The sequence below is a fragment of the Petaurus breviceps genome, unplaced genomic scaffold (assembly GCF_028583685.1).
Source record: "Petaurus breviceps papuanus isolate PSGF00001 unplaced genomic scaffold, PetGlider_PUasm1.0 151, whole genome shotgun sequence".
NCBI classification, from domain to species: domain Eukaryota; kingdom Metazoa; phylum Chordata; class Mammalia; order Diprotodontia; family Petauridae; genus Petaurus; species Petaurus breviceps.
The window spans coordinates 17,157,436-17,171,562 of NW_027185712.1; the positions used below are offsets into that span (position 1 = coordinate 17,157,436).

Here is a 14,127-nt window from a genome sequence, read left to right on the forward strand (position 1 = left end):
GACCCATCACCACTGTTAGACCAAAGCCCTGGCTTCTCCACCTCACACTTCCTCTTAGATAAAACATCATAATCTCTCAAGGGTCATTCTGTTCCTCTTCCATGGTTCTCTGAACCTCTCTTCTACAAATGTCATTACATTTGTCACCATTCTTAATCCTATCCTGGGCACCTTTGGTAGCTGGACCTTTGGGTGTGTGTTCCTGGGCAGTCTGGCAAACTTAAGGAAGCCCAATATCCCCTTTGTTCTCCACAGAGTTTTGTTCCATAACACCATTAGAGTTGAAAAGTGTTTAGGTTTCAGGGCTCACATAGGACTGTTAATTAATCAATCAATCAACAAACATCTATTAAGCATTAACTGTGGGCCAGACACTGTCCTAGGTGCTAGAGACACAAAGACAAAAATGAAAACATCCCTATCTTCGATGAGTTTACATTCCATTAGGAGGGACAATATATACATATATAAGTATATGAATGGATAAATGAATGACTGCAAAGGCATTTATTAAACATTAGCCATGTGGTAAGGGCTAGAAAAAAAAGATGAAAGAAAGAAAGGAAAGGAAGGAAGGAAAGGAAAGAAGAAAGGAAAGTGAAGGAAGGAAGGAAGGAAGGAAGGAAAGAAAGAAGGAAAGAAAAAGAAAGAAAGAAAGAAAGAAAGAAAGAAAGAAAGAAAGAAAGAAAGAAAGAAAGAAAGAGAGAAAGAAAGAGAGAGAAAGAAAGAGAGAAAAGAAAGAAGAATCCTTGCCCTTAAGAATATGATAATTTTTGTACAGGTCGTAGTCCCTTCCTACAGCAAAGATTATTTTGTCAAGACTTGATGTTCATTCCAGTCTCTAGCACAGTGGTCCACATACCGCAGTGCTTGGAGTGAACAGAAAGAAGAGATTTTTCCCAAGAAGGCTTCTCCCCTGCTTCTGTCTAGAGCTCACATTTCTTCCGTGGCCCTTATGTGAAACGAGCACAGAAATATAGGGTCCTCTGTCCTCTCCCAGGAATCCACCAGGGAGACCGTCAACAAGCGTTTCTATAACTCACTGTATTCAAGGCGCTGTGTTAAGTCCTGGAGATACAAACAAAGACCGAAGCAGTCCCTATCCTCAAAACATTTATAATCTAATGGGGAAAATATGAAAAAAAAGCTGCACATATAAATATTTTAAGAGGACATATGCCGTGTAAATAGTATATAATCAAAGCAATCTCAGAGAAAAGGCAGTGATGAGGCACGGGTTGGAAAATGGGGCTAGGGTCTGTCTGGGTGAAGGAGGTGGGGTGGAATGGATACTAAAAAGGCATCATATGGAAAATTGCATTTAAATTGAGTCTTGAAGGAAACCAGGAAAGCCAGGAGGCCTAGTGACCACCATGACTGACCCTGCCCTGTATCCACAGACTCTTCCACATGCACCCTCCGAGTAACGAGTATCCTTATGAAATCACACTGACTTTCAACCCGCTCAATTCCCCCTCCCTCCTCTTAAGGGGTCCTAATGGATTTCTATACTGGTGGTTGTTAATCAGGTGGGTTTTTTTCACAAATGGTAATAAATGACTTCTCTCTGTATATATGATAATCCACAGAACTGAATGGTATTATTCCTACCTAACTTCTTTGACCATAGAGACAGCATGGCCCATCAAGGGCCAAGAAGAGAGCTGTTGGCTCACTTAGCCATACACCTGGGGGAAAATTCCATCTTGTGTCTGAGAATCAATAATGAAAATTTGGCAATGATAATTACCACGTTTCATTATTCTTTCTCCAAGAAATCAAATATATACATTGTGAACCAAACCTCAGAAATATGCCTTCTACCTAGCCTCAGTCACCAGGTAGATTTCACATTTCTTGAATTACCCGAATAATTAATAAATTACTCCGAATCTGGAGTGAGAAGTGTCTAGATGTATGCTCAGTTCTCAACTTCATTACACTGTGTAAACCCGGCTACAGACTCGAATAAAATAAGAATCAGACCTCAAACCCCTGCCCTTGAGGGCTGACAAATAAGACATTTGGTTATAAAAATAGATATAGTGCTGCAGCGGTAGCTCCTTTTATTTCCTCGATGAATACAGGCTTCCTCCCAAGGGCAGAATTTAGACTGTTTAATGTGAAATTTGGAATTCATTTCCCCATCATCAGGTGTAAGTGATTTTAGAGGTAGGTCCTAAGCAGTCTTGGCATTTACTGGGAATCAAATCAAATCAATAAATGTCTATTGAGAAACTGCTTTATGCAAACGTGACTGAGAACCACTGTGAGCATTAACCAAACTGTATTTTTAAGTGCTTGGGGAGTGGGAATCACAAAGGGGCAGAGACAAGAACACTGCATTTGGAATCAGAGGACCCTAGCTGAAATGATAGTGATGCTACACATTGCCTATTTCAGTCAATCAATAAATATTTATTAAGCACCTACCATGTGTCAAACACTTCGATAAGCATTGGGGATATAAGGAAAGGTCAAAAAGAGTTGCTGCTCTCAAGAAGCTGACAATCTGATGGGTGAGACAACATTCAAGCAGCTGTGTAAAGACAAGCTCTCTGCAAGACAAATTGGAAATAATTGACAGAGGGATGGTACCAGCATGATGGAGGATTGGGAAAGGCTTCCTACAGAAGGTGCAATTTTTGCTGGCATTTGAAGGAAACCAGGGAAGCCACAAGGGAGAGCTTTCCAAGCGTGAGGGTTGGCAGGAGAAAATGCCCGGTCAGAAAGAGTGTCTTGTTTGAAGAGCAGCAAGATGGTGCTAGACTATGTGGGAGGTAGGGGTAGTAAGAAGACTGGACAGGTGGGGGAGTCACTTTGAATGACACAGAATTTTATATTTGATCTTGGAGGTGATAGGGAAGCTACTGAAGGTCACATAGTGAGATCCATGCTTTAGGAAGATCACTTTGACAGCTGAGTGAAGGATGAACTGGAGTGAGGAGAGCCTTGTGGTGGGGAGACCAGCTAGCAGCCTATTGCAAAAGTCCAGATGTGAGGGCATCAGGGCCTACACCTATGTGACAGTGGATAAATTATTCCACTTCTTTAGACCTCAGTTTCCTCATCTGTAAAATGTGTGTTGTCATTTCAGTCATGTCCATCTCTCCATGACCACATTTGGGGTTTTCTTGGCAAAGATACCAAAGCAGTTTTCCATTTCCTTCTCCAGCTCATTTTTTAGATGAGGAAACTGAGGCAATTGGGATTGAGTGACTTGCCCAGGGTCACACAACTAGCTAGTCTGAGGCTGGATTTAAACTAGGGTTTAACTCCTGACTCCAGGCCTAGCTCCCTATCTTCTGTGCCACTAGCTGTAAAATGAGAGTAAATTGGTGTCCTCTGAGGTCCCATCCACCTCCAAATCCATGACTCTTACTTTAGTTCCAAATTGTGATATAGTAGATAGAACATTGAACTTGGCGCGTGAAAGACTGGGGATTGTATCTTACTTCAGACACTTGCTACTGTGTGACTCTAAGCAAATCAGTTGACCCCTCCATGCCTAAAATGACATGATTGGACTCAGCCTCTAAATTCAAACTCTAATTGCATATTCCAATAGTTATAGGTTATATTCCTATTTGGAATTTGACCTCCCCAAAATCCATTTGAATGAATTTAAACAAATCAGATAAATAAACGACAAATTAATTATCCACAGTGTAATTTATACTTCTCTAGACGATAAACCATTTTTTTTTAAACTGTGCAAAACTCTCCTTAGAAGTGCCTCACTCCTATTTGTGATTCTATGATATATACTGAGAATGGGATTTAGGTTCATGCTTTGGGAGATCTAGCAAAGTTTATTATGTGTTCTAACCAAAGAGGAAAAATTCACATCCCGCAGGGAAAAAACAATAATCACACTTGTTGATTAAGATTTGGCTTCCAGCCCTGCAATCAGGAGCACCTGAGTTCAAATCTGGCCTCAGATGCTTGACACTTACTAGCTGTGTAACCCTGGGCAAGTCACTTAACCTCAATTGCCCCCCCCATACACACACACACAAAAACCAAACAAACAAAAAAATATTTTGTTTGTAATTATCCAAGTTAAGGGGTGGCTAGGTGGCACAGTGAATAGAGCACTGGCCCTGGAGTCAGGAGGACCTGAGTTCAAATTGGGCCTCAGACACTTGACACACTTACTAGCCATGTGACTTTGGGCAATTCATTTAACCCCTATTTCCCTCCAAAAAGCAAAAAATAAAATAAAATAAAAATAAAAAAGTAATTATCAAAGTTAATCATTGTAATGGACAGACTGAATGACTTCTTTCATCAAGTCACAGAACAGGAGGAAACCTCTCTGAGGCTTTCTCTTTTCATAGACCAAGTTAAATGACTTGTCTGAGATCACACTATTAGTGGAGGGGCCCCAATTATAAGGTAGATATCCCTAGATGGTTTTAAACAAGACAGTCCACTTATAAATCATTGATGCCTTTGAATAAATTAAAATATGTTTGAATTCCTTGACATCTTTTGCCACAGAACTCTAGACTTAGCTAATTATGAGCAGCTGACACACATAAGTTCTTACAAATGATCATCTTTCAGAATAAATTTAAGCAGAGCACTGGTTCTGGAATTTAATATTGAATATTTGCTGATTATTCTGCCTTTACAAATATGTATTTAGCCTCAACAAATAGATACAAGCTGCTGAGATAGTATGCTCTCCCTGAAAACTTAGGGGAAAAAATAGAAATGGTCTTCAGTCAGTTTTGAAGGCCCACAAGAAAATCGACCTCTTAATTTTATATCCATGATGTGTTTGTGTTTTGTTTTTAAAACAAAGACACACTAGCAAACTTGGTCATCTACCTTAATCGGAAGCTTATAGGAACATAGATCTGGTGTTAGAAGGGTCTATATATGTAGTGAGACAGACAGAGAGAGAGGGAGAGAGGGAGTGAGGGAGGGAGGGAGGGAGATAATCCAACCCCATCATTTTAAAGTAGAAGAATCTGAGGCCTAGAGAGATTGGGATCTCAAGCTCACACACAAGTAATAGACATCAGTGGTAGGATTTGAACACAGGTCTTCTAGATCCAGAGCCACTGAACTCTGCACTGGGCCAGCCTGATTTGACCCCATTAATTTGGGGCCTCTAACAAAAATCAAATCTCCTCTTACATGTTGGAGTGTATTGTAAAGAAGCCACCACAAACTCTGAAGGCAACTGCCAAAGACCAAGCCTCAGAGGTATTTTGAGTAATAGCAGCAGCAGAAGAAAAGGTAGGAAGTTTTCCAAGGACAACAGTCCCCTTTGAAAAACAACTTTCACTTGGATGTATGAATTTTCATATATTTGTTTGAAAAGGAAAGGGAGTAAGACATTTATGTAGCACCTGCTATGGGCAGGGCACCGTACTAAGCACTTAACAAACATCTCACCTGCAGCCAGGTATGTCACTTCATTGTCATACCTCATACACTACAAACCATCCTCAAGCATAGCCCACTTGGCCACACCATCAGATTGGGTTATGGGGTGATAAGATTTTGTACTGTGAGTTCTTGGGCCCATTTTCCAAATTATAAAGCTTTGTGCTGAATAGAACGATGATTTTCCCTAAAGAAGACTCTCAAGACACCAGCTCCCCATCTCTCCTCATGTGTAGCAACTACTCTGAATCAGATATTTTGTTGTTGTTCAGTTATTTCAGTTGTGTCTGACTCTTCATGACCCCATTTGGGGTATTCTTGTCAGAGATACTAGAGTTGTTCATCATTTTCTTCTCCTGTTCATTTTACAGATGAGGAAACTGAGGCAAACAAGGTTAAGTGACTTGCCCAGGGTCACACAGCTAGTAAGTGGCTAACTCAGGAAGATGAGTCCTCCTAACTCCAGGCCTAATGTCCTATCCACTGTACCACTTAGCTGGCCAAATCAATTATAATACTATGCCTAAGAAGAGGGTTTTTCCAAATCCAGGAAGGGTCCAGATTCACAATAAGAATTAGTTCATCGTATACCCCCACTGAGAGAAAAACAATAGAAGTCCTAGGATTCTTCCCTAATAAGAGAATGGAGCACGAGTGTCTTCTCATATGGGCTTACGCTTCTTTTATTTTAACCCTTTTGAAAAGCAGTATCATTTTTTTCTGAGGACAAAATGTTCTAAGGAATACACTCTGTTTCTAAAGAGACTCATCCTCTCGTGACATAGGTGCCACAGTGAGCTATGTTGTAGGAACTTGCTGTGAATCTCCTCTCTATCACCTCAGAATAGGGAATGTTACTTAACCAGCTGCTACGTACACAGTGTCCCTTCTGTGCCAAGCACCATGCGTGTGTGCCCCCATATGAGACTGATCCAACATCATTTTGTAATAACAGCATTAATGGATTATGGCCAAACCCTACTGCAAAGTCACAAACCTTCCTGTGATATCATTCAACTGCTAACGCATTTATAGCACTGAGAGTATGGACTCAGTTTGCCCCACATAATCTCATTTTGTACAATATCATGTTTTTCACTAAACTAATTAACATAGCTTTTCAACTTGTGTCTGTACCAGGTGCTATTTGTTGTTTACTCATTTTTCTGTCCTGTCTGACTCTGCGACTCCATTTGTAGTTTTCTTGGCAAAGATACTGGAATGGTTTAGCATTTCTTCCTCTAGATCATTTTACAGACGAGGAAACTGAGGCAAACAGAGTTAGGTGACTTGCCCAGGGTCACAGAGCTAGTAAGTATCTGTCTGAGATATGAACTCAGGAAGATAAGTGTTCCTGACTCCAGGTCCAGTGTACCAGCTGCCCCACTAGGTTCAATAGAAAGATACAAAAGAAATAAGCATTCGGGGCAGGGGGCGATAAATTCTTGGCTCATCCTATATTAACCAAGATATACTATTATCATACACATGAATCCACTAATAATAAGTGTTAGATCAATAAGATCCCCTTTGTAAAATCCTTTCAGCTCATCAAAAATACCACTATTGTCCACAAATTGCAATTTCTGTATTACATAATAATCACAAATAACAATGTGAATTTTTGTTTTTAGAGGACTCTGTAATCAATCCATCAGTCAAAGTTTTCATCATAAACCACTAGTTTCTCTTCCCTGACTTCCCCACTAAGTCACAAGTACTGTATTTTCCCTGTTTTTCCCATGTCCATTGTTTAAGAAGAATGCTAGAGTTCTTGGAACTGTGTATGCAATGGTAAGTGGATGGCTTCCAAAGCTCTCCTGCTCAATTTGGGATGCCTGGGGCATTTTTAAATGAAATGTTAAGATGAACCACTGAGAACAAAAACTTGCAAAGGGCTTGAAGTTCCACTCTTAAATGCATCTAAACCAAGACCACCACCTAGAGGATTTCACGGGACAGTGATGAGAGTTCTTTCCCCCAGTCACAGAAAAAAACCTAGTCCATTTCCAGTTCAGACACAGATATGTTTTGTATGGATGTAAATGTTTATTGACTCCACCAAAAAAAAATAAAAATTATATTTCCTCTTCTTTTTCAGGAAGAACAATTTGGGATGTATGCACTATACAGCAAAAACAAACCACAATCTGATGCTTTGCTTAGCAGCCATGGGAATGCCTTCTTTAAGGTAATTATATTTCCATTACTCCATTCAGTGAAGCCTACACCCAATGTCAGTGAGTGATGGATGTTTTAGTGGCCCTGAATTGCCAGCTGTGGAACTAACCACTGTCTTCACGCTTTTGACATTTTCTTAGAACAAGCAGCAAGACCTGGGTGATAAGATGGACCTAGCCTCCTACCTGCTTAAACCCATCCAGAGGATGAGCAAATATGCCCTACTGCTAAAGGACATGATCAAAGAATGCACGAAGACTCAGGAGCAGGAGCTCAGTGACCTCCGAGCGGCTGAGGAGATGGTCAAATTCCAGCTTCGCCATGGGAATGACTTGCTGGCCATGGATGCCATCCGGGGGTGTGATGTAAGCATTCTCTCTCTCTTTGCTTCCTACTGACAACCTTTGTATAACCATGTGGTAAGTCAGTGGGAAGTCTCTCTCTCCTGACCTTGATAAAGGGAGTGACCAAAGAAGTGCCATCTGGCTAAATATTTGTCCCTTTCCAGGCTTTGCTGGAGTGTGGGAAAGTGAGGAAAGAAATTACATTCACGTATGTCCAAACCTAATCATCTGCTCCAATCTGCCACTCTGGGTTTGAGAAAGAAGGGGAATGGGAGAAAAGTTCTAGAACTGAAGATTCCTTTCAGGTATTGATTGGATTGGATGGCTGCTGAGTGGTCCCTTCCAACCCTCAGCTTCTGTGATTCTGGCAGCTTTTGATGGGTAATGTTTAAAGGGAGCCAGAAGTAAAGCAAACCAGAAGCCTGGCATGCTATTCTTCATTGCTCCTCTCTAGCGGTCAGCCCCTCTGCTGTGCTGTCAGTCCCACAAAGGACACGTGATGTCATTGATGTGGGCACTGCCCTCTTCCACTGGTGGAGATTTAGAACCTCCACACCTTCTCATTGTGTGTGACTATTGTCCTTGTCCTTCCATAAATCCTCCGGTGTGCTGCAGGCATTTGTGCACTAAACACTTAACCAACTTAGGGATGGGCATAGCAGACAATGAGTATTGTGTCATTTGGTCATTCAAGTTGCAAAATCCAGTCACACCAAAGCTTGTTAGCAAATTAAATCATCATTATCAAATGAACCAGCTAAGTTCAGCTCACTTGAGTGTTTTAAAATGTACCTCACAGTTGTAGTCACACAGGAATAAGAATAATTATAGTAATACTACCTCAATTGCATAGTGCTATAAAGTTGGCGAAGTGCTTTCCTCATTACAACCCTACAAGGTAAGCAGTGCAGATATACCCATTTCACAGAAGAGAAAACTAAGGTTCATTGAAATTAAATGACCAGTAGCAGAGAGTATACACCAATCAATCCATCCAACAGCACTTCTTAAACACCTCCTGTGTGCCAGGCATTGTGCCAATCCCTGTGGATAAGAGAAAAGTGAAGGACAGTACAGTCCCTGTTCTCAAGGAGCTCTATCTCATCCTGATTTTATACACTAAGCCCTTTTTGCTAAATCTTAGAGCTGGAAAAGGCATCAAGTCAACAGGTTTTTTGAATGCTCCTGGCATACTTTATCTCCCCAGGTCTCAGTTTCCTTATTGGTAAAATAAAGGGTTTAGACTAAATTTTCTTTCAGGTTCCTTCTAGGTCAGACACTCCAATGTGGCTGAACTCTTGTTCACAGGAATTTGTTAGCAGGTCTTGGAATCATTTTAAAAAGCATAATACATTTCTAGTCACTCATCCCACAGGGCTGATGTGATGGATGCCACAGTTTGGTAATGTCACTATTCTAGCAGTCTGAGATGAAAAGTGTCTTCCTCAGAGGATTATACAATTTTTTTTTTTTTGGTCTTTGCAGAATCATTGGGTTGTTTGGTTTTTTTTACAATTTTCCAACAAATTTTAGAAACTTTTCCATTCCAATTTGTCTGATGCTGGACCAACATCAAAACCTCTGTGACTCTCCAGGATATCTCCCAAAATTAGAGAGTCTTCAGACCCTTCTGTGTCGTATGTAGCTGCTGAAAAAGAGAGACAACAAGGTTCAGTGAAAAGCAAAAAGGACTTGGCCTCACCTGGCTTCAGACTGTGTGGGCTTCTGTCACTTACTGGGTTACCTTGGGCAGCTAGGTGGTGAATGGAAAAAGCACCAGGTCTGGAGTCAGGAAGACCTGAGTTCAAATCTGGCCTCAGACACTTACAATGATTTTGAGTCATTTAATCTCTGTCTCAGTTTCCCCAAATGTAAAATGTGAATAATAATAATAGCACCTACTTTGCAGGATTGTTGTGAGATCAAAATAAAAATATTTGTAAAGTACTTAGTACAGTGTCTGGTGCATAGGAGTTACCATAAATTCTAGGTATTACTATTATTATTATTTGTCTGACATTTAAAACCCCTCTCAATTTGGCTCCAACAAATTTGACAATCACATTTCCTCCTTTCTCATATCCTCTGTTCCAGCCAAATTGGACTATTAGCTGTTCCTGGACTTTGTTATACCCTTTACCTGCCTCTGTATATTCATGTAGGCCATCCTCCTACCTGGAAAGCCCTGCATCCATAGCTCACTGTTCAAATTAATCTCTTTTTCATCAAAGCCTAACTCAGGTGAACCTTCTCCCATGAAGTTTTTTTTTTATACATTTTCCCCAGTCCTCAGCCCTGCATCTTTCCTTTGTCAGATTTCTTTTTAAAAAAATATTCAATTTTTATTTTATTTTAGATTACATTGTGAACAAAAATTTTTAACATCCTTTTTTTTTGCCTTTTGGAGGGCAATTGGGGTTAAGTAACTTGCCCAAGCTTACACGGCTAGTTTGTGTGTGTGTGTGTGTGTGTGTGTGTGTGTGTGTGTGTGTGTGTGTGTGTGGTAAGTGTCTGAGGCCGGAACCAAACTTGGGTCCTCCTGACTCCGGGGCTGGCGCTTTACTCCTTGCGCCACCTAGCCGCCCTTTTAACATACTTTAAAAAATTTTTTTTGAGTTCCATATTCTCTCCCTCCCTCCTTGAGAGGCATGTAATTTGATATCTTCCTCAAATTTCTTTTTTTTTCCCTTTTAAATAGTATTTCATTTTTTTCTAATTACATGTAGAGATAATTTTAACATTATTTGTTTATAAAATATTGAGTTCCAAATTTTCTCCTCTCTCTTCTTTGCCTCCCTCCCCCTTCAGATGGTAATCAATTTGATACAAGTTACATATAAACAATCATGTAAAACATTTCCATATTAGTCATGTTGTAAAAGAAGAAACAACAAAATTTTCTCAAATTTCTTAAAATTCTTCAGAACTCTTTTCATTTAATCTGTCATACATATTTATACACACATCCTATTCTCCCGATTAGACAGTAAACTAAAAATAATAATAGCTAGCTTTTATATAACACCTACTATGTGCCAGGGACAGTGCTAAATGCTTTACAAATATGACCTCATTTGATCCTTACAACAAGACTGGGAAGTAAGTGCTATTATGATCCCCCACTTTACAATTGAGGAAGAGGTTGAGGACAGAGATTGTCATTTTTTATGTTTGTATCCTCAGCAACCAGCACCAATCTTGGTGTATAATCAGTACTTTAAAATGAATTGTTGAATTTTTAAAAAATATTGTCCAGATGCATTTTCCTTTTTTATACATATATATTTTAATTTTTCCCTCCAATTACATGTTAAAATGATCTTTTCACATTTGTTTTTTAAGCGAGAAGCTTGTACCTCTTCCTACACCCTTGAATTTTGCATGGCTAAAGGGATGTTTAAAGGTGAAGAATGACACCAGTGTAAAAATACCCTTGACTTAATTCAGATCAAACAAGATCTCTATTATCTCTTTAAAACGTTTTTCTTTCTCTCTCTAGGTGAATTTAAAAGAACAAGGGCAGCTGAGATGTCAGGATGAATTTATTGTTTGTTGCGGAAGGAAAAAATATCTGAGACATGTCTTCCTTTTTGAGGATCTTATCTTGTTTAGCAAGACCAAGAAGATCGATGGCGGATATGATATTTACATGTACAAACAGTCATTCAAGGTAAAAACAAACAGGGGCACAATGCACAGTGTTTTGCACAGAATGTACAGGTTTTTGAATGGGGTTAGTTGGTAATTATTTCTGGATTAAAAAGAGCTCACAGCTTTCTTGGTTTTCTAATTCCGTAAATTACATGTAAGTGAGGAAAAGAAAAAAAGCACAAAAACTGAACTTCATGGAATGAAATTGAGAGCAACATCATAGTATTTTTACATCTCACTGTGTAATTCCTTCACAACCATTACCTGATTTTTCCAAAAACCTCATACCACTGTGAACTCAGCTTTACTCCCCAGAGGTGTTCATCATCCCTGTACCACTGGTATTTATTTATATGATGCACTGAGATGTCTTGCTAAATGGGACTCACTGGAAGCCAGATGTTTCCTGAGCAAATAATTCTATTTTGCATTTCTATTATGGTGATGAGGACTCTTTAGGCAGTGAGCAGCTGTCTGAACCACGCCCCTCAGCACACTTGGCAGTACTGAAGCTCCTGCAAGTTGGGCCAAACTAACTGTGAATGTCCAGTCCCCTTTAGCTCGGAGCTTCTGACCACCTGCCTTCAATTAGGAACACAAGCGAGGACACAGGAAGCAGCATGGTGTGTTAGATAGAGAACTAGTCTTGGAATCAGGAAGACCTTGGTTCACCCTAACACATACTGGTTGTGTGACCCTACCGAAGTCACTTAACCTCTTAGTGCTCTAGACAGTTGTCTAAGACTATAAATTATAGAGGAAGTGTTTTTAAAAAATGAAAACATAACATTGTCACATATACAGCACCTACTCTCCAAGTTGGGATGTATTTATAACAATTTAGTACTTCAGAGAGTGCCACAGCAAAACCTCTTCTTTCAGTGTGCAAGAAATATTAGGTTTTAGTGTTTTTCCATCAGAAGACAGGATAGTCTGGGGGGATAGCACTGTAATGGGAGCCTGCGTTCCTGGGATCAGAATATCCCCAAGTGTGAATGACCCTGGCAAAGTGCTTCACAGAAGCTTAATTAATCCAAAACACAGCAATAACTAGGAAGGTGTTGGTGGTGTTGTTTTAGTCATGTCTGACCCTCCAGGATCCCATTTTGGGGTTTTCTTGGCAAAGACACTGGAGTGGTTTGCCATTTCCTTCTCCTGCTTATTTTACAAATGAGGTAACTGAGGCAAACAGGGTTAAGCGACTAGCCCAGGGTCACTTTGAAGACTCAGGTCAAATCTTATCTTCTGCAAGAGGTTTTCCCCAGTTTCCCCTCTACCTCTACCCCCAGCACTCCACTGCTAGGGCCTTTCCTATGAGATTTTTGTTATTGTTATTGTTGTTATTTAAGTTATGTCTGACACTCCATGACTCTATTTGGGGTTTTCTTGGCAAGCACACTGGAGTGGTTTGCCATTTCCTTCTCCAGTTCGTTTTATAGATGAGGAAACTGAAGCAAACAGGGTCTGAGGTCAGTCTAAAGTCGGATTTGAATTCAGGTTTTCTGATTCTGGGTCTGGCACTCCATCCGCTGCACCATCTAGGAATTTGCCATCTAGTAAATAACAAAGTAATCAGAGTCCTGACTGTCATGAAATGGAAGGGAGAAGGGGAAAGATCAGTCCGTCACCTAACAAGTATTTATTCAGGGCCAAGCACTAGACTAGAATAATTGTATCCCAACATCATGGTCACCTCACCCTTTGCTTCTGTCCGACCTGCCCTTAACTGGCTTTTGACAAGACATATTAATCAGTCAGAAAGGATTCACTAAGTGCTTACTATGTGCCAGGGTACAAAGAAAAGCCAAAGCATGATTCCTGCCCTCAAGGAGCTCACATGCAAAAAAACAATTGTGCATGCAGGATATAAGCAGAAGGTAATCTTAATCTTAAGGCAGCTAGGTGGTCCAGTGGCTAGAGTGCCAGGCCTAGAGTCAGGAGAGCCTGAGTTCAAATCAGCCTTAGACACTTACTAGCTGTGTGACCCTGGGCAAGTCACTTAACCTTGGCTTCTCAGTCTCTGTAAAATGAGCTGGAGAAGGAAAGCGCAAATGACTCTAGTATCTTTGCCAAGAAAACCCTCAGTGGAACCATAAAGAGTCAGAAATGACTGAAAAACAACAACAAAAATCCCATAGGGAAGGTAGTAGCAGTGGAGTGCTTGGGGGAAGAGGTGGAGTGGAGATTGGAAAAGGCCTCTTGCAGAAGGTGGTATTTGAGCTGATTCTTCAAAGAAGCCAGGAGGCAGAGGTGAAGGAGAATATTTCAGGCACCAGGGATAGCTAGTGAAAATGCATGGAGGGGTGGTTAGGTGGCGCAGTGAATAGAGTACGACCCTGGAGTCAGGATGTTCTGAGTTCAAATTTAACCTCAGACACTTAACATTACTAGCCATGTGACCTTGGGCAAGTCACTTAACTCCAATTGTCCTGCCTTCCCCCCTCCAAAAAAAGCAAAAAAAAAAAAGGAAGGAAGGAAGGAAGGGAGGGAGGGAGGGAGGGAGGAAGGGAAGGAAGGAAGGAAGGAAGGAAGGAAGGAAGGAAGGAAGGAA

General features: G+C 40.5%; 1 protein-coding gene across 3 annotated transcripts in view; it reads left to right on the forward strand.

Annotated features, from left to right (window-relative positions):
• The window catches only part of PLEKHG4B (pleckstrin homology and RhoGEF domain containing G4B), a 210,556-nt gene that overhangs the window by 180,688 nt on the left and 15,741 nt on the right, over nucleotides 1-14,127 (forward strand). For all 3 annotated transcript variants that reach the window (XM_069075981.1, XM_069075982.1, XM_069075984.1), the window contains exons 16-18: nucleotides 7,502-7,591; nucleotides 7,722-7,946; nucleotides 11,425-11,595. In XM_069075981.1, coding sequence (XP_068932082.1) covers nucleotides 7,502-7,591; nucleotides 7,722-7,946; nucleotides 11,425-11,595 — 486 coding nt within the window. The remainder of the gene's footprint in view (nucleotides 1-7,501; nucleotides 7,592-7,721; nucleotides 7,947-11,424; nucleotides 11,596-14,127) is intronic.